This window comes from Pyrus communis, chromosome 17, assembly GCF_041283825.1.
Source record: "Pyrus communis isolate YQ-2024b chromosome 17, ASM4128382v1, whole genome shotgun sequence".
Taxonomy (NCBI): Eukaryota; Viridiplantae; Streptophyta; class Magnoliopsida; order Rosales; family Rosaceae; genus Pyrus; species Pyrus communis.
The window spans coordinates 4,934,023-4,958,508 of NC_142581.1; the positions used below are offsets into that span (position 1 = coordinate 4,934,023).

At 38.3% G+C, this 24,486-nt stretch overlaps 4 protein-coding genes and 1 long non-coding RNA gene across 8 annotated transcripts; 3 read left to right on the forward strand and 2 right to left on the reverse strand.

The window, feature by feature from the left end:
• Positions 1–361: 361 nt before the first annotated feature.
• Positions 362–5,737, forward strand: LOC137707814 (uncharacterized). Of its 3 annotated transcripts, none has more exons than XM_068446730.2 (9): positions 362–629; positions 1,195–1,719; positions 1,932–2,013; positions 2,145–2,220; positions 2,677–2,757; positions 3,035–3,171; positions 3,613–3,865; positions 4,082–4,145; positions 4,847–5,737. In XM_068446730.2, exons 2-9 carry the CDS (start codon positions 1,248–1,250, stop codon positions 5,479–5,481), a joined length of 1,800 nt encoding a protein of 599 aa, XP_068302831.2. In that variant the 5' UTR covers positions 362–629; positions 1,195–1,247; the 3' UTR covers positions 5,482–5,737. The 3 variants fall into 3 exon arrangements, with proteins under 3 accessions (XP_068302831.2, XP_068302830.2, XP_088545611.1); XM_068446729.2 differs by having other exon boundaries at positions 1,200–1,719; XM_088689485.1 differs by lacking the exon at positions 362–629 and adding an exon at positions 703–718.
• A 1,419-nt stretch (positions 5,738–7,156) lies between these two features.
• LOC137708706 (histone acetyltransferase HAC12-like) lies at positions 7,157–16,263 on the forward strand. Its single transcript, XM_068447839.2, has 17 exons — positions 7,157–7,333; positions 7,954–8,182; positions 8,290–8,392; positions 8,709–8,901; positions 8,994–9,224; positions 9,754–11,252; positions 11,372–11,653; positions 11,737–12,015; positions 12,430–12,558; positions 12,685–12,885; positions 12,986–13,128; positions 13,232–13,532; positions 14,039–14,178; positions 14,387–14,465; positions 14,733–15,125; positions 15,385–15,611; positions 15,743–16,263. The coding sequence occupies exons 2-17, from the start codon at positions 7,965–7,967 to the stop codon at positions 15,783–15,785; spliced, it is 4,461 nt and encodes a 1,486-aa protein (XP_068303940.2). The 5' UTR covers positions 7,157–7,333; positions 7,954–7,964; the 3' UTR covers positions 15,786–16,263.
• On the reverse strand, positions 10,473–17,102 carry LOC148689304 (uncharacterized). The gene is made up of 3 exons (XR_015958597.1): positions 16,966–17,102; positions 10,728–10,845; positions 10,473–10,611 (listed from the first exon to the last, which is right to left on the reverse strand). It is a non-coding gene; the product is annotated as an uncharacterized LOC148689304 (long non-coding RNA).
• An 834-nt stretch (positions 17,103–17,936) lies between these two features.
• On the forward strand, positions 17,937–20,086 carry LOC137708704 (transmembrane ascorbate ferrireductase 2). The gene is made up of 4 exons (XM_068447836.2): positions 17,937–18,264; positions 18,763–18,811; positions 19,355–19,554; positions 19,648–20,086. Exons 1-4 carry the CDS (start codon positions 18,121–18,123, stop codon positions 19,954–19,956), a joined length of 702 nt encoding a protein of 233 aa, XP_068303937.2. The 5' UTR covers positions 17,937–18,120; the 3' UTR covers positions 19,957–20,086.
• Positions 20,087–20,559: 473 nt separating this feature from the next.
• On the reverse strand, positions 20,560–23,914 carry LOC137708703 (uncharacterized). 2 transcript variants are annotated; one of them, XM_068447834.2, is made up of 7 exons: positions 23,153–23,914; positions 22,909–23,043; positions 22,420–22,790; positions 21,553–22,297; positions 21,368–21,461; positions 21,207–21,261; positions 20,560–21,070 (listed from the first exon to the last, which is right to left on the reverse strand). In XM_068447834.2, the coding sequence occupies exons 1-7, from the start codon at positions 23,658–23,660 to the stop codon at positions 21,008–21,010; spliced, it is 1,971 nt and encodes a 656-aa protein (XP_068303935.2). In that variant the 5' UTR covers positions 23,661–23,914; the 3' UTR covers positions 20,560–21,007. The 2 variants fall into 2 exon arrangements, with proteins under 2 accessions (XP_068303935.2, XP_068303936.2); XM_068447835.2 differs by having other exon boundaries at positions 22,420–22,745; positions 23,153–23,847.
• Positions 23,915–24,486: the final 572 nt, after the last annotated feature.

A 24,486-nucleotide genomic window follows, 5' to 3' on the forward strand; every position in this document is an offset into this window, starting at 1 on the left:
ACAATGTGCATAGAACAGATAGCCATCTACATTACAACACCATGATACACGATTATCTTTGAGAAATACGCACAAATACAACCGGTTACAAACTTTGAATCAAAAGTAGAAACACCAAACCAAATTAACCAATAATAAGTCGTATATAAATCATTAATTTTAGGCAAAATTATACTCTGTAACACATGTGATAGAATAATTGTGATACGAAATGAACTCAACGACACGTGATAGAATAACTCTGTCTCATATAATCTTTTACCCCCTAGGCCATTAACCATCTAGAATTTTTACCGTATAATTTTACTTAGAAGTGAGGGATTTGAGTTACAAATTGAAATTTTGGATTTAATAACAAAATATCTCATGTGAAGGCAGGAGTTTTGCAAGTCATTATCCAAACAAGGTAAGAAAATAAAATAAAAAAAGAAAAAACAAAAGTCAATGATTTCTCCACACTAGAAATATAGCCACAAATAGCTGCGGCGGCGAGTCCGCGTTGTTCCGTACGCCGCAGCACACCCAATCATCGCCTCTCTCTCTCACACACTCGGAATCCGTGGCGTCTCAGGACTTCGATTGAAGCTACGGTGCTTCTGTACAGAAACCCTAATCTCACCCAACTCAAGGTAATTGCACTCTTCAAATCCCTAATTTCGAGCCCTTTTCCATCAATTTTCTCTTTTCCATTTGGTTGCCGAGAAACCCTGGATTTTAGGTAAGAAAGTAAATTAGCTTGAAATGGAGCTTGAATCCGTTCACAATCTTGTGTCATTGCCTACTTGTTTCCATTTCAATTAAAAATTGTTCGCAATCTTGTGTCATTGCCTACTTGTTTCCTTTTCAATTAAAAATTTTCTTACTTTTTTGTGAAATTAGTACTAATAGATAGTGGTTTATGCTTCAAGATTGGATTTTTGAGTTGTGGGGGTCTGGATATCTGGTTAATTTTAATTTTATTTATTATTTATTTTTGTATAATTACTGTATTTTGGTGGTGTTCCCGACTCTTAAAGCTCCAATTTTATTTCGTAATATTGGACATTTCAACTTAAAGATCGAATTTTTGAAATATATTTATATACAATATACATGAGTGTGTTTATGTGTTTAGTTTAATTTACTTAGTGGCGGTATTTGAGTTCAGTATCGTACTTGGTTGGTTTTCTGATCTACCAATGATTTTTTATGTAGTGCAGAGTACTTTCTGGGTGGTCTCTTACAAAAGAAGTTGCTTCTTCGTAAATATGGAATCCAAGAATTTTATTGGTCTCCTTGCTTCTGGTGATTCTGTCATCGAGAATGTGGGGCACGAAAGTGATGTTCAATATGAAGTTAAAGAAAATGGGGAGGATCTGGGGCAGGAAGGTGATGTTCAATGTGAAGTTCAAGCTAACAGTGAGAACCTGAGGCATGAAAGTGATGTTTATGAAGTTAGCCATTGCATGCTGGAATCAAACCTTGAAAAAGAATTGGTTGAAGGTGATTCAGATATGGAAATCGAGGACATAAACAATCTCCCTGCCTTGGACAGTTCTTGTTCGGCAAATGTAGAAATCAAATTAGGGGGTAACAAGGACGGGGATGCTCATTGTATACTGTCTGAAACTGTTACAGTTGCAGGGGAGTCAAATGTTTTGTTCCCAAAGGTGCATGAAAATGGTTGCCTTCCTGTCCAAGATTCAAGTACCTTTAAAGTCCCCAAAAAGGGCGGCACTTGTATCCTTCTTCCACATTTGTTTTTTCTTAAGGTTTTCTCCTTGTTTATTTTCAAGCACTTTCCAACTGTGTAACTTTGTGGCATGTGCAAATAGGTTTACTTCTTCAACCATATAATGCAGTATGTTAAAATTAAGAATACTGAAATGCAGGTTCTCTTCATTAATACCATAATATTTGAATTTTTGTTATCCGTAATTCAACATTGCCAGCTGTATCAGGTGTTAAGAGAGCTAGAATGACAGTTGATGAACATAAAGCTTCAGTTCGTGTGACATATGAGTCGTTGACAAGGTGGGGTTGGAGTAACCATTGTTGCATAATGTTTTCATATGCACTTAAGCAAAAAATACAAAGCAATAGATTATTTCCAATTGCAGTTTTCCATTTCTCAATTTCTTAATGAATTGTCATAATTTTTCTAGAGCTAGTAAACAAAAGCTTGAAGAACTATTACAGCAGTGGTCAGAGTGGCATGCAAAGCATATTTCTTCATCTCAAGTAAGACTCCTCGTTTAGTTGGCTCATCATATTGAATACTATATCTTGTGCCGTCACTTTCCGTGGGATGGATCATCGAAAGTGTTAAGTTTTAAAGAAAGTTTAAGTTCCATTTTCTGTTTGAATGAAGACTCGCTCAAAATTCGGGGTGGGTTGAGTTTAACAATCCTGGGTTTTGGAAGTAATTTTGAACATTTGGCGCAGAGAGGTGGCTTGTGAAATGCAGTAAACTTTGAAGAATGATTTTTTTTTTTGTTATAATTCTGGTTATATGGCATGAAAGCAAGAGTATCTTAGAGAATGAGAGGTCTTCAATTGGTAGATTCCAATCAATAAAATCACTATTACCTTGTTTTGATTTGTTGACTAAAATTATGATGATGTGTTTTCTTGCCTTATTTTTCTTTTTCTTTTGACTGTTGGGTTTATGATTACTTGTATCATGTGATCTTTCAGGATTCTATTGAAGTAGTGGAATCAGGTGAAGAGACCTTCTTTCCAGCACTTCATGTTGGCATAGAGAGGACGTCTGCGGTGGTATGGTCCTGCTATTGTGTCTACTTTTCTCTATATGCGCTTTGTGTGCTTGAGTTTGGGTGCTTTTCTGATTACTTATCAAAAATCTCGTATTATACTTAGCTGCTAAAGTTATGCAGCCACTAGTTGTTATACTTGGCTGACATCTCCTGATTTAGCCTTCTTCAATTTGTTAATTTCTCTGTTTGTCACAAAAACTAGAAAACGGAATGTTTTATATAAGTTTCATTGTTTAGTACCATTTGTTAGTTTTTCTGAAGTATTCTTTCATGTTCAGTCTTTTTGGATGGACAACCAAACACGGAAGGCAGATAACAATGAATCCAATGTTTTGGATAACAATGATGTGCCCCTGTATGATCGGGGTTACGCCTTAGGTTTGACTTTGGCTGGTGGCTCAAGTAATGCAGAGGGGTAAACATTTTTATCAGTATTTTAAATATAGTAGGATCATGTTATTGGTTTTATGTTTTATGATGATGGTATTACTATATTTGTTAAATTTTTTGTATTTGGTTCCTCATTATTCATATTTTGGTTTAATCCTTCTGATAGACATGTTTATGTCCTTGATCTTCTTGAGGGAGAAACCACCAGATAATTAAAAATGAATAATGAGTATCAAGAGTGAAGGGTGATTGGGCTCTGAATATTGTTAGGTGTCTAAGTAGAGATCTTCATTTAATCCTTAATCTCGTCATGACTTGACAATCAGGATGCTTTGTATGGTAATCTGGTGGTGAAATGTTTGAATCCATTTCATGGTTGTCTTCAGCCTGACTTCTACGTATGAGCAAAAAGTTGTTTTGCAGATGTTTGATATCCTTCTTTCTTTATTTATATTTATTGTTTCAGAGGCTTGGAGATTATAGATGATGCAAGCCGTTGTTTCAATTGTGGCTCTTATAGTCATTCATTGAAAAATTGTCCAAAGCCTCGTAACAATGCTGCTGTCAACAGTGCCCGTAAACAGCTCAAGTCCAAACGTAATCAGAATGCTAGTTCTCGCAATCCAACACGATACTATCAGAATTCTCCAGCTGGAAAGTATGATGGTTTAAGGCCTGGTGCCCTCGATGCTGAGACACAGAAGCTTTTGGGTCTTGGGGTAAGTGATCACTCATTGTGTTTAATACAGAACACTTGTTATTGTCTACTGGTGTTCCTTAGAATTATGAGGCAAATACTGTTAGTTGAACGTTAAGCTCCTATTCCAGATTGTATTAGTATAGAAGCTTAATGATGTGCTTGCGGTCACATGAGTCTAGAATATTAAGAACCAATTTATTTATTATTATTATTTTTTTTTTTTGCTTGTATGCAGGAGCTTGATCCACCACCTTGGCTTAACAGAATGCGAGAAATTGGTTACCCACCAGGATATCTAGGTATTTGAATATATTTTACTGAATTGGCAGTCACTTACAGTAACCGATTATAAATAATTGTTGTAGTTCCATCACAGAAGTACCAAAAAATAGAAAAAACTTGGTGAAGTGTTTTCAAATTTACATTCCATTTTGCCAATGACCAACCAAAAGGACAAAGAAAGTAGTTAGGTTTTCAGCAGGGAATCGATCTGGCCCTTGTGTCCTCTAGCTGCATTTACTTCGTCAAATTTTTATTAGGCAGAAAAAAAGCTTGTGGGTCTGATTTGATGCATAATCAATGGAAAGTTGCTGAAGCTCATATGGTTGAAATGTTATTTGCGGGATTAGGCTGTGCATTCGAAACATATTCGAATAGTACATGTTGAAAAGTTCAGAATTTAATATTGCAATTCAATACTTGATTCTGGTACTGCATTGTATGTGGCTGTGCAATGTGCATTTTGAAGAGATTACCCGGCATTCGCAAATGTTTGAGGTTTTTTGCTTTGTGATGTATGGGATTTTCATATGCTCAGGTTATGGAGAGTGATGTGCTAAAATCCTGGATAGCACCCTTGACCGTCCTGTTTTCTAGAAATATCAAACCTAGGTTTCAAAAAACTATTTGTTAGCCGTACTTTTAATTTATTGTACTTCCCTTTTCCTTTTAGATTTAAATTCTGCTTTCAAGTCATAACACCTTGTCTTGTCATTTTTAGATGTAGATGATGAAGATCAGCCATCAGGGATAATAATTTATGCTGATGGGGAAATTAAGGAAGAACAGGAGGACGGGGAAATTATTGAGACAGACTTTGCTGATCCAGTGAGGAAGAAGACGGTCAAATTTCCAGGAGTCAATGCACCAATCCCAGAAAATGCTGATGAGAGACTTTGGGCTCCTGGACATGCATTTGAAGATCTCTCTAGGAACCGTTCACACAGCAGAGTGAGCCATCATTCAGAACCTGTCAGCAGAGGGCATCACCGCGAGCAAAGGTGGTCCAGGGATTATAGAGACGATGGGCCTCCTGGCGTTGATCCAGGTTTTGCGCCATCTAGTTACCCTCCAAGATATGGTAGTTATGATTACGGGTACAACTCTCACAGTTCAAGTAGTGCTTCAGCACCAAGAAGTCCTACCTTCGGAAGGTCCCAGTCAGACAGAGGTAGAAGAATCCCGTCATTCAATGAAGGTTCTTTTCCATACTCCAATTCTCGTCATTCACCAAAGAATTATGACTCGGGCAATACTGAAAGTTGGAACGATGGAAGCAGGAATGACTACGACCTTGATCTTTCCACTTATAGTAGGGATAGGCTAGACAGGCATCGCCATCACCGCAGGAGGTAATGGCAATGACATGTAGCTAGTAGAGATGCTTACTGTGATGGATATAGGGATAGTTTAATCCAAGGAGGGAGTTGTACAAAGAACTAGATGTGATGAGTTTAGATGGCTCTGTGATCATCAGCTGCTGTTGTTGTATGTTTTTCTCTAATTTAATGTACTCGAAGATTCGAAGTTTGAAAGCTTTGTCGCTTTGGCCCGAACCTGTTTCGGGCGTCATCAACATTTAAATAAAAATAAGAAATTATGGTAGAGTGAAGTTAAGGTGCAGGGAGTTCGGGTTTTGTCAAGAACTACCATTTGTTTATTAAAAAAACAAAAAAAACAAAACTTTTATACTTATAAGGGTTTTGTCATTAAACTCGCAGAAACTAAGGGTTTCCCTTTTCAATTATATGCCCATTTTTCTACTGTAAGAAACAATTACTTTGTTAGGAGATAAACGCTTCAAACCCGATACTTTAGAAAAATATCTTTAAGAATTCTAAGCTAAGAATTAATTAAAACATGACTAGTGATTGATTGATCAAATGACCGATTGATTTTGAGCGCTATTCCGCAATTTATAAATCCAATGACTGGGTTTTTATTTAATAGCAATAAATGAAATAACTTCACTCATCTGCTTCTAATCAAACTATGCAAATTATTTGGCGCGCAGAAAATGTAACGCATATGAGTAGCACCCAACAAATGGATGGTTGTGAGATTTTTTTTCTACAATTTTTTTCTAATTCTCTGACTTTTGGTAGGTGTAAATAACCTTTAATCTAAAATATTGAGTGCTAAAACTATATTAGAAAAAAAAAAAAACAAAATTAGAGAAAAAAATTTAATATATATTATAATTTTTGGAACTAAATTATTTTGGAAGTAACTTCTTCTTCAAACTTCATCACATATAAGATTTATTTTTTTGTCATCAATCCCTATAAAGGTATTTCAAACCAAAAAGAGAAATAGTGGGCTTTGTTTTAGCAAAAAAAGAAATACTTGGGCCTTGAGCTTGGGTTTCCCTTTCTACTTTATTAGGGATTTCCTACCAAAACGATGGTGAAAAATAAAAGTTTACCTTAATATTTAAAATTCGATACTTGAGGACACTTAATACTGCGGTTTGATGATATTCTTCTTTATTTAGAAGTGAGATATATTAGGTTCAAATCTCGTCCAAATTAGGCTGATCATAGTGTGGCTTAGCTCAACTCCCATTCCCTTAAGTATAAAAATATCAATGTATTAAAAAAAAAAAATCAATACTTGAGGGTCAAGCTTATAAAATTGTGTATTTACTTATTGATAAAGGGAACGCCAACGCAAATTCATGTTTGGGCAAGGAGAGAGACTTAAGCACAACTGGAATCGAATATTTATTTGTTTACACTTTTTTCGCATGACATTTAGATAGACAAAGGTAAAAATGGGAATTTGGGAATACACACATCACCATTCTTCTGCTGTAAAGGTTTTTCCTGTAAGTGTAGCCGGAGCCAAATATTTATCTGCCTATTATGCATCTCTTAACTCGTGTGGCGCATTAAGACAGAGCTAAATATTATTCGCTTATTACACACATCTTTACCTGCGTGGCGTAACGAGATAAACAGAGATGAAAAGTGGCGTGCGGGTAATTTGGTAATATAAAACACCCTTCTCTCCTGTGTGGGGAGTAAAACCTAGGTTTTTTCTTGGATATTATATAAGTATTTCGACTGACTGCTCCTGCTTTGAACTTGTCTCTCTCAAACATTCACTTAAACTATTCAATAAAAAGCTTCAGTGGGCCACCACCGATGGTAACGTCGAGGACGCAAACTTCAGCTTCAAGCCAATAAAGAAAAAGAGGAAATTACAGGTCTTTTTCCTTAAACCCTAATCCCTCTTTATTTTTTCCAATTAGGGTTTTTCTCGATTTCCCTTCTTTTTGCTTCCTGCTGATTTTTTTAGGGGTTTCTGACTTCGTTGCTGATTGCAATTCGGCTGTGGCCGGCGGCTTTAAATCCCAATTCTTGAATCCGACTCGCCATTGATCGCAATTTTGTTGCGTAATTTGATGATTTTTAATTTAAAAAAAAAAATTAATTGAATGGTTTTTAGTGGGATAATTTGAGCAGCGAATCGCTGAATTCTGGATTTGGGGGATTAGGGATTTTAGCTCTCGGCGGGGTAAAGATTTGTAATTTATTGAAAAAATTGGGGGATTGATAATTGTGTTTGCAAATTGGGGATTTGAGCGAATTGATGAATTTGATTATTTTAACAGGATTTTGAAATTTAATTTAGAATAATTTGATGGTTTTGCGTGGAAAACCATGATTTAAACGTGGTAATTGGTAAATGTTATCGAACAGCAGCTGCATTGTTATCGAGATTATTATTTTGTGGATGAAACTTTAATAATTTCCTGCAGTGTTGATGCACACTCAAAATTTTCTGTTTGTAATCTTCCATACTAAATGTTTTGGTAATTTACAGTTTCAGCATGAATGAAGTCTCATAAAATCAGCAAGATGGATGTACAAATATACAATTCAGAACAAACTCTTGGCCATATGCCTAACTACCCAAGGCTGAATTCGACTCCTTTTTTGCCGGGAGGGGATAGTTTACGTTGTCAAGCGTTGAAATGCCCAGTAGGTTACTTGAGGGATTGGCGCAGAGGTCCTAAAGTTATCCGCTTTCGTAATTTCGTGAGGAAACTACTGTAAGTCTCTTAAGCTCGCATTTCAACATAAGCAGATACATTAAACTACGCTTGCGTAGTCTTAAGCATTTGTTTTATTTGTTCTGACTTTTGAAATTCTTCCACAGTAATGAATACTTCTTAATACGTACCAATTACGGGTGTGGAGAGATGGCATCTGATTATGCGGCTGTTGTGGAGAACCAGCTATTTATGGAGGCTACTTCTGAGGTCTGCATTCACATTAAATTGAATTTAGCTTGATAAGTTTGTTATTTTATCCATGTTTTTGCTACTAAATGGGAAAAAACTTAATAGCCAATCGTGGCCATGCTATTGGAAATACTTTTTGTATTCTGATGCTTGATAATTAGTCCTTGTAACATGTTTTTGAGTAACTCGGTGACCTCATCAACTAGCTTCAAATTCTTTAAAGAAAAAAACTTGTTACTTGAATTGTGTAGGATATATTTTTGCTATCTTGTCTGCCTGAAACTTTATGAATATGTGTTAGTTATCCTGAATTTTTCAAATTTTCATATTTTAGGAGGAGTATGTGAATGTGGAAACATTATCTCATCGGCTGCAAAAATTACTCAACCTATATGATGCAAACTCCAGTCAACCAGCAGTTTCTGCAGAAACACCTTTCAACTGCTTGGGTGGTGCTAGTAGATCTGACTCTGCTTGTAATAATGCATTCATAGCTAACAATGCTGACGATGTTAACCTCATAAAAGGTGGGTGATTTGAACTGTCCATCATAAACATAATTAACAATTGGTTAGTTTTGGACATATTTATCTAATAGCGTAATTAATTTCTCTTGCAGGGTTCCCTTTTAATGGTGATAAGCAGGGAGATACTAAAAGATTCATTACTTCCGATGAACTGGACATGCATTTCCTGACAGGCCTAAGACAGGCTTCTACTGAGACTGTTGTTCCTCTTGAGGATGCTTCAACATCATTCGCTGCATGCTCCAATGCCAATCAAGGATATCTGAATTACATTTCTGACATATCATCTGATTGTCAGGTTCAACATCAACATCTTGGCCATGGTATGGGTTTGTTTTAGGTCCCCAAATCATATAATCTGAATTACATTCCTGGAGATATAATTCTTGATTCCATATTTAGCTACAGGCTACAACTTAGTATCTAAATGACATAATCCTTTGAGATTTTTGATGACTTTATTGAGATGTCTTGGTTTTGCTCTGAATTAATGTAGAAGTAGTATTATTGTGTTCTTATTATGAAACAACATAGTTGGATCCAAGGCCATATTGCTCATGCTCCCCAAGTTCTCCCATTTTACATTTGATAAACTTGCTATATTGTATGTTCACTGATCCAATATGTTCTCAAGCAGACTATTTGCCTCTGTTTATCAACAGGCGTGCACTAATTTAGAGTTGTAAATTATGTTATTAGAGAATTTATATTTCTAGAAGTAAATATATTATATAGGAAAAGTGTAAAACATACTTGAGTTTAACTAGTCTATCCGCTCAAACATCTTCACTAAACCCTTTATGCTGTTTGCCTGTTTCTAACAAGTTTTTTTTTTTTTTTTTTTTGGTGAAGTTGGATCCTCTAAATTTGAAGGTCGTTTGGGGTGTAACAAGAATGCTCAATCGGTTGTTTTTCCATCCACAGAGGGAGAGTTTTCAGTGTTTTCCTCTTCTAACTTGCTGATCCCTCAACATGTTCCAACGGATGTTCCTGTAGTCTCCAGAGAGATCTCAACTCTTGAGGATATATTGCAATCTTGCTCCCAGATGATAAAGTCTCAACATAACCGGAAACGACCCCTTCATCCATTAATGTGGTCTCAGGTTCCTCCAGTACAGTCACTTGGTGCTCAACAGTATGCTTCAGATGGACCCAGTGCAGGAAACAATGAAGATATGCTGCCTTTGTCAAAAAGGTTGAAGATGGGTAACAAAAATGGAAGTAATCATCTATTGGCTCCTTCAGTTGTTCAACATTGTGTTCCTGGAGGACTTTCATATCTGCAGCAACAGTCTGAATCTCCTACATCCATTAATTCTGAGGACATAGTGCAATCTTGTTCTCAGATGATAAAGTGTCAACATAACCAAAAACAATCCTCTCATCCATTGAAGCAGCCTCAGGCTCCTTCTGAACAGTCACATGGTGCTCAACAGTATGCTTCAGATGGACCCAATTCAGGAAGCATCAAAGATTTGCTGCCCTTGTCAAACATGTTGAAGATGGATAATAAAAATAAAAGTTCTCATGTATTGGCTCCTTCAGTTGTTCAAATTTGTGTTCCTGGAGGACTTTCAGATCTGCATCAACAGTCTGAATCTCCTATATCTATAAGTTCTGAGGATATAGTGCAATCTTGCTCCCAGATGATAAAGGCTCAGCATAACCGAAAACGACCCTTTCATCCATCTTTGCAGCCTCAGTTTCCTCCTGAACAGTCACATGGTGCTCAACAGTATGCTTTAAATGGACCCAGTTCAGGAGATATTGAAGATAAGTTGCCATCGTCAAAAAATTTGAAGATGGAGAACAAAAATGAAAATTACCATATATTGGCTCCTTCAGTCGTTCAACCTTGTGCTCCTGAAGGACTTTCATATCTGCAGCAACAATCTGAATCTCCTGTATCTATTAACTCTGAAGTAACGCATGTGGAGATGGATCCTGTAAATAATTCCATACAAGAATCAATGAGGATCAATGACGTTACAAAATGTGATTCTGACAATATCCTTGAACTGAACTCCGAGAGTGTGCCCATTCCTTCTGGGGAAGGATCTGCTTGTCATCAGAGGGAACAGATAGACCTTACTAGCAGTAGTGAGATTATAGACAATGTGAAAGAATTTTCTGGAAGAATGGGGTCGAAGAGTTTCCAATTTTTCTCGGAAGATCGTAAAGAGGGAACTGTGAGGACTGAGTTCATCCAGACAGAGCCAGAACCAGACTCTGATTTTGAGGAAGTAATAAAGCCACAGAATCCAGAAACAAATAGTGTCCTATTGACGGAACCATTTAAAGAAGAGAAAATCAAGGAACATTTATCGAATCTTGGGCAGAGCATTGATCAGGTAATAATTTTATATTCATCATTACTACTGCTCCAAGAGTTTCAACTGTTTTTAATTGCCTAGGTTTTCATTCATTTAGCATGAAGGGGTAATATTCTTATGCATGTTGTTTAAAACAGAGTATCTTGATGGAAGACAGAGAAAACAGTGAGAAAGTGTGTCAGTTGTGCGCATTAGGAAAGCTGTTTTTTGCCCCTGCACAAATATATTGCTCATGCTGTGGTCTCCGTATCAAGCGCGGTGTAAACTATTACTGCACACTAGACGAGCATAGTTCACGATATTGTTTTTGTAACTTGTGCTATAAGGGGTCTCGAAGAGGAAATATCTCATTTCATGGGATCCGTGTCTCAAAGGCAACACTTGGTAGAAAGAAGAATGATGAGGAAACTGAAGAACCGGTAAGTAAAGTCATACTGTCTTCTTATCTTCTGAGATCTTGAAAGTAATTACTTAATTCCTGAGGCTTTTTATGTGCTTGCAGTGGGTTCAATGTGATAAATGCAAGGGCTGGCAACATCAGATATGTGCTGTCTTGAATGATAAAAGTGCTCTGAGAGGCCAAGCTGAGACCACTTGTCTCAAATGCTTGTTAAAAGAAACAGAATGTGGGGAGCTCAAGAACTTACCAAAGAGTTCTGTTTTCAGTGCAAGAGATCTGCCAACTACCATGCTTAGTGACCATATAGAACAAAGACTCTTTAGGCGCCTCAAGCAAGAGAGAGAAGGGAGAGCAAAGGTCGAAGGAAAAGAGTTTTTTGAGGTAAGAAGCAACCTCCAATTTGGAATTTTGTACTTTCAGCTTATCTGATTTATTTTTCATTCTACTGAGAATTTTATTTGTTTTGAGATTTGCGCAATTTTGATCACTGGATAGGTTTCGTGATATGATTGCCTAGCGATTAGGAATAATCAATTTAATCATGGGATGCTTGATCTTTATTTTCTATCTAATGAAGTTGCTTGTTTTGGATAATCGTGTGTGTATCATCATACAGAAATGTTCATAATCTAAAGTCCTTTGAAGCTGCTTGTTTGTTATGTTTTTTCTTAATGGGTTGTTAGGTCCCGGGAACAGAGGGTTCTGTTGTCTAAATGGTTTGTTTTGTTGAAAGTGTAAAAAGAATACATCCAATTTAATCAACTTATTGTTTATGTTTTGTTTGATGATTGTTAGGTTCCAGGAGCGGAAGATCTTGTTGTGAGAGTAGTGTTATCTGTTCAAAAAACACTAAAAGTTAAGCAGAAGTTTTTGGATCTCTTTCATGATGAGAATTACCCTGCTGAATTCCCATACAAATCAAAGGTGAGACAGCTTTTACAATCCATAGACTTCTTTTTCCCACTGAATCTCCTCTCCATCAGTATAATTGCTTGTTTGTTACAACTTCAGGAAAACCTAATTGCACTTTTTTTTTATTTTTGCATCCAGGTTATTCTTTTGTTTCAGAAGATTGAAGGAGTAGATGTATGCCTTTTTGGATTGTATGTGCAGGAGTTTGGCTCAGAATGTAGTCACCCGAATAAGCGTTGTGTTTATATCTCATATCTGGATTCTATTAAGTACTTCAGGCCAGAGATAAAAACCGTGACTGGAGAAGCTCTTCGTACGTTTGTTTATCATGAAATACTGGTAGTTACCTCTTTTCCCTATCATTATTTAGTCCCATGTTATTGCTATGTAAATCGACACATGTTTACTTACATGTTCTGTTTTGCTATTTTTTCTACAGATAGCTTACCTTGAGTTTTGCAAGAAACGAGGTTTTGTTACGTCCTACATATGGGCGTGTGCCCCTTTAAAGGGTGAAGATTATATATTACACTGCCATCCAGAAATGCAGAATATGCCCAAGCCTGAGAAGCTGCGGCAATGGTCTCCCTCTCTCTCTGTCTCTCTCTCATGTGTGTTTGTTTGTCTTTGTGTATGCATTTCTGCATATTTTCCTTCTCTGATTTTAACTCATTCACTTGTGCAGGTATCAGTCAATGATAAAAAAAGCAGCTGAAGAAAAAATTGTGGTCAGTCACACTAATTTATATGATCGGTTTTTTATCCCCACTGGGGAATGTAACTCCAAGGTAACAGCAACTCGTTTGCCATATTTTGATGGTGACTATTGGTCTGGTGCTACCGAGGATGCGATCAGGGCGATTGAACAAGGGATGGCAGATACGCAGAAGAAATCGAAGAAAACAATAACAAAGAGAACTTTGAAAGCCATGGGGCATACAAATCCTTCTGATGGCTCTACCAAAGATATTCTTCTGATGCAGAGAGTAAGTATTCTAAACCTTTAAACCTTTTCCTTTCTAATTCTTTCTACTAAATTGGTGGCTTAAAAGCTATCTTCTAATTATCTACTTCTTCACTTTGCATACTCTAGATGAAGCAACCTTGGTGGCTTAAAATATACCCTATCTAGTCAAGTGAGACCAGTGTGCGAACTCTGATAGATAGGGGTGCAAACAGAGCACAAACTAATGCTTGATTAATACGATCGCCTTCATTTTGATCTGCTACTTCCCTAGGGTGTAAGGCGGGCAATATATTATCCAGATTCTGTGGTTTCCTGGGAAATATCTATTCCTTGATCACAATATCAATATTTGGGTGTGTGAGTGTTAGCCTTAAATTTCAACAATGATAACAGTCAATAGGTCTTCGGAAAGAATAAATTATTTACACGAGCATTGTCAATTGCATTAATGCTATTAATAGATTTACCCTCTTTTTCTACCTGTTATTATCTCTCGATCTTATTTTGTTGCGTCTTCCTTTTTAGATGGGTCAAACCATTTTACAGAGTAAGGAGGACTTTATAATTGTCGACATGCAGTATGTTTGCACGCACTGTCATGAAGCAATATTATCTGGACGACGCTGGTCTTGTGGTCAGTGCAAAAGTTTTCACCTCTGTGGAAGGTAATGAATCACTCTGAAGTCTCTCCTTATCTTCCAAACTTTTTATGTCTCCTTTAATAAGAATGTTCTCATTGAAATGTAGTATTGTTCATCCTTCTTAGCTGCCTGATATCTTATTTCCCATCAAGGAATGAGTGGGATGAGCACTACTACATAATTGATGTGTAACGTTTTATCTCTATTTACTTTTTGAATGTATATGTTGCAGATGCCATGACGCTGAGCGCAAAAATTGTGGACAGGACATTCACATCTCCATCAACATGGAACGACATGTGCTTTCTCAGGTGAACTTTAAACCTTATGAGCTCTATGGTATTCTATTAGCCTGCCCAGTAGATAACTAAGCGAGTGGCAAAGGAAACTTAAAAGTTTATACCAGTCAATTAGTGTTAACATCTACCAAGCTTAAAATAATATGAACCGGCCTAGGTACCAGTTTTACCAAATGCATTGTAGATTTAAATATATGCTCCCGTTAATTGTTAGAGTGATATATTTGTACTTATAACAATTAAATCTGATTAATTTGTATGACTTTTGCTCTTTTTCAGGTTGTGGTGGAGGATATGCTTTCTGACACTAAGGACGAAGATGTTATTTCGAACAACAATTTACTTGAGAATAGGCATAGTTTCTTGAGCTTGTGTGAGAAAAAACACTATCAGTTTGGCACACTTCGCCGGGCCAAGTATTCCTCAAAAATGATTCTGCATCATCTCCATAATGCTACTGCGCGAACTTCTGGGAACACATGCAGTCTGTGCCATAAGGATGCTGTGATTGATCAGAGATGGGTGTGTGAAATGTGCCCAGAGTTTGATGCTTGTGCAACATGCTATCGAGAGAAAGGAAGCTCTTGTCATATTCATAAGTTGACTCTAAGTTCTTCAGCTAGCCGTAGCCATACGACAGAGAGTCAACAGGCACCAAAAAAAGGATTTCTGGTATAAAAGTTATAATTTTTAATATTTCAACATTTCTTCGGACTTGCATGTAGTAGTTTTCATCTTTTCTCATGATAATATTATTATTAAAAATAATGATAAATATAATATTCATCATTCCTTCTTCTTTGCAAATAGTAATTTTAGTTGGCCAACGGAAAAGTTGCACTGTGCGTGCGTGTGTACGTGTTTTTGGTGATGTTCAGTTTCTTTGTCAGGTCATTATGCTTTAGACTTATAGCGTAAAAATGTGGTGCAGATAAGGGAACTGCTGGATGTTTTACAGCATGCAACTACATGTTACCCAACCAAGATTCAGCCTTGCTTTTACCCAAACTGCCTCCAAATGAAGAAGCTAATCCACCATGCAGTCAAGTGCACGGTTCGGGCTTCAGGAGGTTGTCAGTTCTGTAAGAAGGCATGGTCCGGATTGATTTTGCATTCGTTAAACTGTAGAAAACTGAATTGTACCACACCGCGTTGCATGTGAGTATTCTTTGCATTTAGCCACCATTCCCTCCACACAAAAAGGGGTCTTGCTTTTTTCGTTTTCATCATCCGCATTACCATAATTGCTCTATTTTTTTGCTCATTTATCGGATTATTTGGTATTGAAGGGATCTGAAGAAGCATGTAGAAGAGCGTCGGCTGAAGAATTAGTCAGGTAGTGAGCAGTGAAGGTTGCTAAGAGTTGATAGTCTAAAGTGTACAGAATAGGGCAGGATTGTCAACAGTGGCAGCCTAATGTATAGAAAGTTGAGCAGCAGGATAACTTCCAGCGTTAAGTATTGCAGCGCTCAACGATGTTGTCAAATAAAAACACAGTAAAATCTGAGTCTAGTACCAACCCCATGTATACAAACTTTGTGGCTTTCCTTCAGACGGGTTGTGACTCGAGGGGTTGGTACTGTTCCAAAACAAAATAGGCTTAGAAAAGGTATGCTTTTGATAACTGGTTAAGGCTCTTTCTGCAGTCCTTACCCCTTCCCTGAACAGATAGTTTTCTTGGACATCAGTAGACTTGATCATTTATGTGTTCTTCTCGTTCTTTAGGTTTCTGATGTAATCTTCCGGTGACTTGATCATTTATGTACTTGTACATGTAAATTCAATGTCGTTTTTTAGTATTTACCAGAAAGAGCTTTGTTGTGTTGTGTCTTCTCTGTGCTGTAGTTTTTTGAAGGAGGTTTTGAGCTTGGAATCTCTTGTTTGTCAATCACCTAATTCTTCTGCGAGAATGCCTCGAAAACAAGATAATTTTTCATTAAACTGTTGAGCGTCGAGCAATGTATTAGAAGGCCGAGGTGTGGGCCAGGCGTCCAAAGGATAACCTTGTCTTAAATTTTTTTTAATATATATGTTTTATATATTATACATATAATTGTATAAAAAAAATAATATTTTGTATAATAAACATCTATTCTCAATGTATCATTCAAATCCGTTCTCAATAATACTTTGTACCTATTTGTAGCTGTGCCTATTATTAGTGTTCTGTTGCTCTTGAAATGCATTGCTACTTTAATGTGTTGTATGGTCTGAATATGCTTCCTATTTTTGGTACTAGTTGCCATCTTGTGCTCGGTGAAGTTGAAAATGCAAAGCGGTACATGGTGTTTATGTAGTTTTGTGTTCCGAATCGGTAAAGGTGTATGTTTTGTGTCATAATGTTACAATGTTGTTTATGTAGTTTTATATATTTTAGTATTATATTGATCATAGCCTTTGTATCTACTTTAACCAATATCAAGTATTCGCCGGTAAGATCATCACACACAAACTATATAAAAAAAATAAAAATAAAGTAAAATCAAAAAATAAAAATCTCAGAGACCCTAACCTTTAAAATTGGGAATTTGTGGGGCTTGCTGACGGCGATGTTGCTAGGTGACTTCGGTGGGGTGACAATGGCTGAGCTGCTGTGTGTTTTGGTCTGGCGACGCGAGAGGAGTGAAGAAGGCAAAGGCGCGATTGAATAAAAGAGATGAGGTATGGTCCGTATGGAGATTGGAGATTAAAAATCCTTACCCAAACGGCATCGTTTTGCGAGGTTTTTTTTTTTTAATTTTAACAAAAAAAAGACAAACAAGGTGCCTAGACGTCTTGAGGCGCAGCTCCGTCGCCTCGGCGTCTCCGGTGAAGCCTTCTACCCACTCCCTCAAAACAAAGGCAGGAACACTGACGTCCAACCTCAAAGGACGCCTAGGCGAGCCTTTTAAAACACTGATGTCGAGACATAAACGTTGGTTGTGACTAGAAGCTCTTGAACAATAATCTTAGTCTATAATTTGTGAAAATTTTCAGTTAAATAAAAACAAAAACTAAAATGACTAAGAATATCCTAAATTTTTGTCAAATTATTTTGACTCATTGTTTATCAAACTGGGGGTATTCTAATTTTTTTTTTTTTTTTAACAGAAGTTTTTCACGTAAGTACCAAAAAATGATTGAGGTGGAGAAACTCAGCGATCGCTTCTATCAATTTCAAGTCTTTGGGATAAAAGTGAGAAATTATGTAAATTTCAGACACTATTTTAACTAAAATGGCATAACAAAATGAATACACAAAGCAGGAGAGCAGTATGGTCGGAACCAGAACCCCTCCAGACCCGAAGGAACTGAGCTTACTCATCAAATGATCTGGGCCACTGAAATTTGATCCAACGGCTACAAACAAGAGGCCTCATTAAAAATTATAATAATTATAGCTGTTTGATCAAATTTCAATGAGTCCGGAGAGCATCCGGTTCCAGTATGGTCACGTGCCAAAAAACCCAAATAAAGAAGAATGGTCCTACGTGTACTAAAGCTGACGTGTCATATCTCAGTTGAAAGAAAGCCTGAAGATCATTCGACCGCCACCACCTTCGTCGGTCCGCGCAGGAAACAGATCCAAAAATTGAAATCCCCAAAATAAATCCCCCTTCTTTCCCTGTCAAAACCCTAAAATCTCCGTCCCTGAAAGATTTCAGAGCCTAAGGAAGAAGAAGAAGAAATGGCGGTTCCGGTGGTCCCGTTCCCGATCTTGAATGCAGTGAGGGTTATAGGAGTGATAGTGGCGGCTCTGGTGCTCACGTGGAACGTTCATTTCCGCGGTGGATTGGCTCTCATTTCCGATGACAAAAGTCTTATTTTCAATGTACGTCTCTGCCCAAATCCTCATTTTCTCACTTTCTTCTACTTAAAGTTCTAATCTTGATTTTTCAGAATTTCTTTTATATTAATCTGTTGGGAAATTAATTTCGAATTTTGTTTAATGGTTGATGGGTTTGCTTAGTTGACTTCTACTGGGTACTGGGTTTATCATGTAATTTGTTTTAAAGCTTAATTGTTGTCGAGTTATGCAATACTATGTTTCTCTTCTTTGCTTGTATCTTCCGTGTGATCCCCCGCTCCACTCAAGTTCGAATCTTCATTCTCCTAGTTTGGATTAGATTATGCTATTGTCCCGATCAAAGAAAGCTCATTCTATTAAATTTTTGTGGTTCACTATCATCTTGAGCTGGAAATTGATGCTTCTTTGGCCAATTTCCTGGTTGTTTGATCTAGGAGAAATTTCTCTTTGTAAATTAAGCATTTGGTGCATTCCCATTGCTCTCTCTCTCTCAAATTTATATGTTTGTCGTGTTTGTTGTAGGTTCATCCGGTATTAATGGTGATTGGGTTGATACTGCTCAATGGAGAAGGTAAAGTTTCTGTTCTTATGGCACTTGGCCCGGTATCTAGTTACGGATTTCTCAATGATGCGTCTCCCTCCCTCCCTCCCTCCCTCCCTCCCTCCCTCCCTCTCTCTCTCTCTCTCTCTCTCTCTCTCTCTCTCTCTCTCTCTCTCTCTCTCTGTCTCTCTCTGTAATCTTGCATTAAAGTTATTGTGATTACCTTGGGTGATTGTGTCCCAATACAATGAGTTCCTAGAGCAGGCCAAGGATGATAAGTTTGATGTGTTTGTGGAAATATAATCGTATCGTATGTTAAAAATGTTCTTGATGGATTTTAGATGTAATCGGGTACTTTTCTTTTTCCTCCTTTCGCAAAGAGTTGTGAGAGAGCAATAAGTATATTTTTTTGTTCATCTTGTGTTTCAGTTACAGGTGGTTTTATTTCCTTTGCTTTAAAATGTGAAATAATTCTATAGGGGATTCTATGGAATCTGTGAAGTTATCAACTACCTGTATGCTTACCAAAATTGCTATGAATTTGAACCATCCCATGTTTCTACGATGATGCAGCCATGCTAGCATACAAGACGGTTTCAGGAACAAAAAACTTGAAAAAATTAGTTCATCTTACACTACAATTCCTTGCCTTTTGCTTAAGCATCATAGGCGTATGGGCTGCTTTGAAGTTCCACAACGATAAGGGCATTGACAACTTCTACAGTCTGCATTCCTGGTTGGGTCTAGCTTGCTTATTCCTCTTCACCCTCCAGGTACCTTTATAGTTACTGTTTTTCTTTGCCCGAGAAGATAGCTTGTACTACTTTTTTTTTAGCCAGTTTTCACCGAGGTTTTCTTTTCCCCAGTGGGCTGCTGGATTTGTAACGTATTGGTTCCCAGGAGGCTCGAAACACAGCAGAGCTAACTTGCTGCCATGGCATGTATTTTTCGGTGTTTATACTTACGCCCTTGCTGTTGTTACAGTAACTACTGGTATTTTAGAAAAAGTCACCTTCCTCCAAACCCACCAAGTAATCTCACGCTATTCAACCGAGGCTTTGCTCGTGAACTCTCTCGGAATATTGGTCGTTGTTCTGGGAGGTTTTGTTATCCTTGCCGTTATTACTCCGATGAATAATAATAGAGGTGATGTTCTCAGAGGACCAATAGAGTAAGCACAAGCTGCTCAACTGTACTGACTTGAGTTCACAAAGAAGGCATAATTTTACCCTAATATATGGATTACAAGATTTTGTTACTGTCAAAAGATGAGTGTATTAAAGTAACAATTCCTTTGGTTCTTCCTTTCTCATCTGTTATTTATTTATTTATTTTTGCAAAATGGTTATCATTATTGGTTCTTTGCAAAGCAAGGGTAAGGCTGTGTGCGAGAGAAGTTTGCCCCCTTCCCCTCGTAAATCAGGAAGCCTTGTTGGCTTGGGTCTCCCTTTCTGGTTATCATTATTCATGTCTTGGTTTATTGATGGCATGATATGGCATCTGGAGGTTCCATTTAGGATAATAGGGTGGCAATTTCAGACGCGACTCAAAATATTCGCTGATTTGGAACGTTGCGCTTTCGTTTTTAAATAATGATCTGGATTTGTATAAGAAGAAAATTGTATAATCATCCAGTTGAGTTCTTAAGATGTAAATTGTAATCAATGGCAAGAGACTTGTAACAGAAGTGTTACAAGAGCATTCATATTTACGCCTGAGGTCCTGTGGTTGATTCTCTTCCTACTCGTATAGCTTTGTATAAAAATAAATGAATAGAATTGAAAATCGAGATGGTGCATTTTTTAAATTTATAATTATTAAGGTGAGGAGGAGAGTTCAAAACTAATACAATAATTTAGAAGATGATAGAATTTCGAACATGTGACGCATTGGTGAAACCCAACACCCTATCGGCCAGTATACTGGACCACATGCAGAGCACGGTCATTAAAACATACCAATACCACAACTCCCAAGTAGAACAGGCAAAACTTGTGTAACATAAATTTAAAACATCTGACTTGTGTCTCAATGACTCAATCCACAGACAGACACAGATAAGAGTGAGTGAGATCAAAAGCTAAAAAAAAAGAGGAACTTCTGGCTCTGGTCTTCTTGTTTGCTAAAGGCTGCTGACTCCGAATCCACTGATTTCAGCATGCACATATAATTTTGAAGAAAACTCGAGAACCATAAGACCATTTCCGAGAGGGGAATTTAAAATGATCACATCCACAGGTGTTCTCTTCCGTATTCGCGCACAATGACGGGCACGCTTGTGGGTGGAACCTAACAAAAGCACAAAAACATACGCGTCATCAGTCTTTTTCCTAATGAGAATGAACAGAAGTAATCTCATGAGCCATGAGTCGTCGTGATGACTTGCAAGTTCAGAATTTGTTGCAACAAGAAGAAAGGGACTTACCATGCCATAATCCGTGATTATCATTGAAATGTAATCTGATGGCAGTGCATCATAACTGCCAATGACAAATTAAAACAGGAGTGCACGGTTACTATGGGCAGATTAAAGCTGAGAATCGCGTTAAGTGCACAACACAACAGAATAATAAACACTTTACGTACATCAGATTCAGCGGTTGAAGATTTTCACAATTCGCGTGACCATCCAAAGGATTGACCTCCCTCCCAGGAACCTTTAAAATGACATCTGGATCACCTGCAAGAAGAACCATTACCAGAGTAACCAAGCAAGCACTTCTTATAAAAACTTTTCAGAATGACCAAAGCTCTATGCTACAAGTGCATACCGAGCTCATTAGAGCATATCGAATCAAGCTGTACCCTTTCATGAAACTTATATGCCTCACAACATACCAATACAGGTACACGGAATGCATGAGCTACCATAGCAACACAAGCAGTCCCAACCCTTGAGTAAACTGTTCCATTAGAGAGCACTGAAGAAGCGCCTAGAAAAACTCGAGTAACTTCATGCATGATATAGGAAGCAGCATTTATATGAGTGTAAGTGCAGCTGAGGCCCTTTCCCACCAACCTACGAAGTAAACGCTGTCCTTCAAGCTTTGGACGAGCGTCTACCACCACAACGCGAAACTGTTTGCCAAGCTCATGGGCATGCAATAGCAACATTTCAACTGCAGAGGATGACCCGTACGTTAGAAGAACATCACCATCCCTGATTTTGCTAACTGCATGCTTGACTATCACGTTGTCAGCAAGTATAATCTTCTCGGCTATGAACCGATCAATATCTGACTGGAGAGATGCTTTTGCTTCTGACTCGGACATAGTTAAAGGTAACTTGGCAATTCGGCTCTTCAGAAACCGAATTGCATTCCCCATGGTGATTGAAAGTGGCCTGCACTCACTGAAAAATGAAACGTAACTACTTATTTTTGCTGTCAAATCCCTACTCAGGTTTTTCTCTGGTGGTGTCGAATAGTCTTTAATGGCCTCCTGAAGTGCTAGAAGCATGGCAATACAACGAGCATTACCACCTGATATATCTCCTGATAAATACTGTAACCCAACCTGACATTCGTACAAAAAGCTACAATTAGATGGAACCGTAATCTCTTTTATAGTCACATTAACCTCTCGACATCATCAAGCAAAAGGCTCAAACCAACAAGCTGACGTAATCATCTAAATACCTTATAAACAGCAGGATGCACAGGGTCAAGTTGGAAAAACTTGGACTCGAGATCAGGAAGCTGAGTTCCATGCTCGTATTGAGGCAAATGCCTGAACAACTCAACCCTGTTCCTGGCCTCAGTTTGCTTAACCACCGACCGCCTTTTCGCCTTCTCCACACGACTCTTATCATCGTATTGCATTCGCGGATGAGGAACTTCTTTCTTCCTCTCTTTCTCAGGCGGACGTTCACTGCCACCACCTCCGCCACCGCCCTTCTTCTCAGATACCGCCACAGATGATTGTGACACAAGTTTCGTGGCCTTAGGCGGTTTCACATTTGCTGCTGCCGAAGCAGAAGCAACAACAGAAGGTGTTTTACCTCCATCAGCTAATAACACAATGCAAGGAACACATTCATAATCAACATACGAAATTCGAATTCTTTGAATACAATTACATTTCTATTAAAAACCACTTGTGAATCAGTAAAAGCTGGAAAAACATACCTTTCGCAGCGGCCTTAGCTGCTCGTTGAGCTTCCTGAAGGGCCCGCCTTTCGGCTTTCGTGGTTTTCTCTTTCAGTGGCTTCGAATTCCCAGCTCGCTCGCTTTGCACTTCCGTTGATGCATCAACATCTTTCTCTGCAAAAGTTTCAATCTTTGTTTCTTCAGGCTTAGCAATCACAATATGCCTGAGCTAAATTAAAATCCCAAATCAAATCAAAGTAATCGAACAGCAATCAGCAATTACCAGAAATCCCAGAAGGCATCTTAACCACGGAGACAGTCATCAACCCACTCGCGGGGACGCTACTCGCCTTCACGGCAGCCGTCAGATCGAACCCTCCACTAGGAAACGAAGAAGACGTTGTCAAACCCCCAGCTGCTCTTACTCTTCTGAATGTTCGACCCGGCGACATGACGACGTCGTTCAGGAACTCACCATTCCCCATCACAATTCCATACGACGACGACGCAGTAGGAGGCGAGGTGGGGAAGAGCTCAGAGGAGTTGTTGTAACTCTCGACGAGTACAGATTCTCGGCGGGCCGGTAAGGCGGGAACCACAGGAAAAAGAACCGGACGGCTGGTGTCAGAGGAGTGACGTGGCGGGGGGATCATTACCGGAGAGAGGGAGTTACCGGAGGGGGAGTTGGAGACGGGAGGCGAGGAGGAGGCGATGGGGTCGGGCGAGGCGAAGAACCCGACTTGTCGGACCTTGGGGTCGCTGACTGCGCGGGGAGGCCGGCGAGGGTCCATTTGGGAATTTGTGGGTGTGGAGTGAGGGTTTTGGGGGGTGGGGAGAGTGGGTTTTGGGGTGCGGAGAGAAGTTTGGGGGGTTTGGATCGTTGGATTTGATCGGCGAGGGGAGGGAGAAGACGGGAAGCAGCAGAGAAATGCAGAGCGCGTGAAAAAGAAGTGGGAAATTTCCCCTTCGTAACTGTCGTTTGATGTTTTTTTACATTATCGTTTGAAAGTAGGAACAAAAATGGTGACTGCTTCTGCCATTGAGCATTATACACAGGGCCATTGACGATGACATAACAAGATTCTCAAAAGATTCTTCATCTTTTTCAAAATTTGTTACTTACGTGACTAACAAAATAATCCGCATGTAAAAGAGTATCACTAGACTGTAACGTTTGTGATATAAAAAAGCAGAGTTTAGAATGATTTTTGTAGTTCGAATAGCTTGCACGAATGATATTCATATGAAAGGCTCGAATGGCAGTGAGCATAATGACATTCACATGAAAGGCTCGTCTAGAACTAGCTTGCGTGAATAGGACCAGTTTCTGTTAGAAGTGTTTTTAATTCGAAGTGTTTTTTGTAAAAACACATGGAAGTTCCTTCTAAAGAAGCATTTGATACCTGCTTCTCTACAAAATGCTTTTTACGAGCCAAAACTCTAATGTTTATCTTTGCATTTGAAATTATGAGTTTGTGTTTTCCTTCCTCTAATATCGCTTGCATCAAGCGAAAAAATGTACACATGCAATCTGGCGTTCATATTGTACCTATTCACCAATGGGAGCACTGCAGAAGGATAAAACGGGAGTGGAAATCACTATATCGTTTAAGAATG

Coding starts and splice junctions, on each gene's coding strand:
- LOC137708706 (XM_068447839.2), top strand. CDS start 7,965: ATGAAGTCTCATAAAATCAGCAAGATGGATGTACAAATATACAATTCA. Junction 8,902..8,993: donor CGATGTTAACCTCATAAAAG/GTGGGTGATTTG, acceptor TTTCTCTTGCAG/GGTTCCCTTTTAATGGTGAT. Junction 15,612..15,742: donor TGTACCACACCGCGTTGCAT/GTGAGTATTCTT, acceptor TTGGTATTGAAG/GGATCTGAAGAAGCATGTAG.
- LOC137708704 (XM_068447836.2), top strand. CDS start 18,121: ATGGCGGTTCCGGTGGTCCCGTTCCCGATCTTGAATGCAGTGAGGGTT. Junction 18,812..19,354: donor GATACTGCTCAATGGAGAAG/GTAAAGTTTCTG, acceptor ACGATGATGCAG/CCATGCTAGCATACAAGACG. Junction 19,555..19,647: donor TATTCCTCTTCACCCTCCAG/GTACCTTTATAG, acceptor TCTTTTCCCCAG/TGGGCTGCTGGATTTGTAAC.
- LOC137707814 (XM_068446730.2), top strand. CDS start 1,248: ATGGAATCCAAGAATTTTATTGGTCTCCTTGCTTCTGGTGATTCTGTC. Junction 1,720..1,931: donor CCCCAAAAAGGGCGGCACTT/GTATCCTTCTTC, acceptor CAACATTGCCAG/CTGTATCAGGTGTTAAGAGA. Junction 3,866..4,081: donor AGAAGCTTTTGGGTCTTGGG/GTAAGTGATCAC, acceptor GCTTGTATGCAG/GAGCTTGATCCACCACCTTG.
- LOC137708703 (XM_068447834.2), bottom strand. CDS start 23,660: ATGGACCCTCGCCGGCCTCCCCGCGCAGTCAGCGACCCCAAGGTCCGA. Junction 23,044..23,152: donor GATGCCTTCTGGGATTTCTG/GTAATTGCTGAT, acceptor AAACTTTTGCAG/AGAAAGATGTTGATGCATCA. Junction 22,298..22,419: donor TGCATCCTGCTGTTTATAAG/GTATTTAGATGA, acceptor TACGAATGTCAG/GTTGGGTTACAGTATTTATC.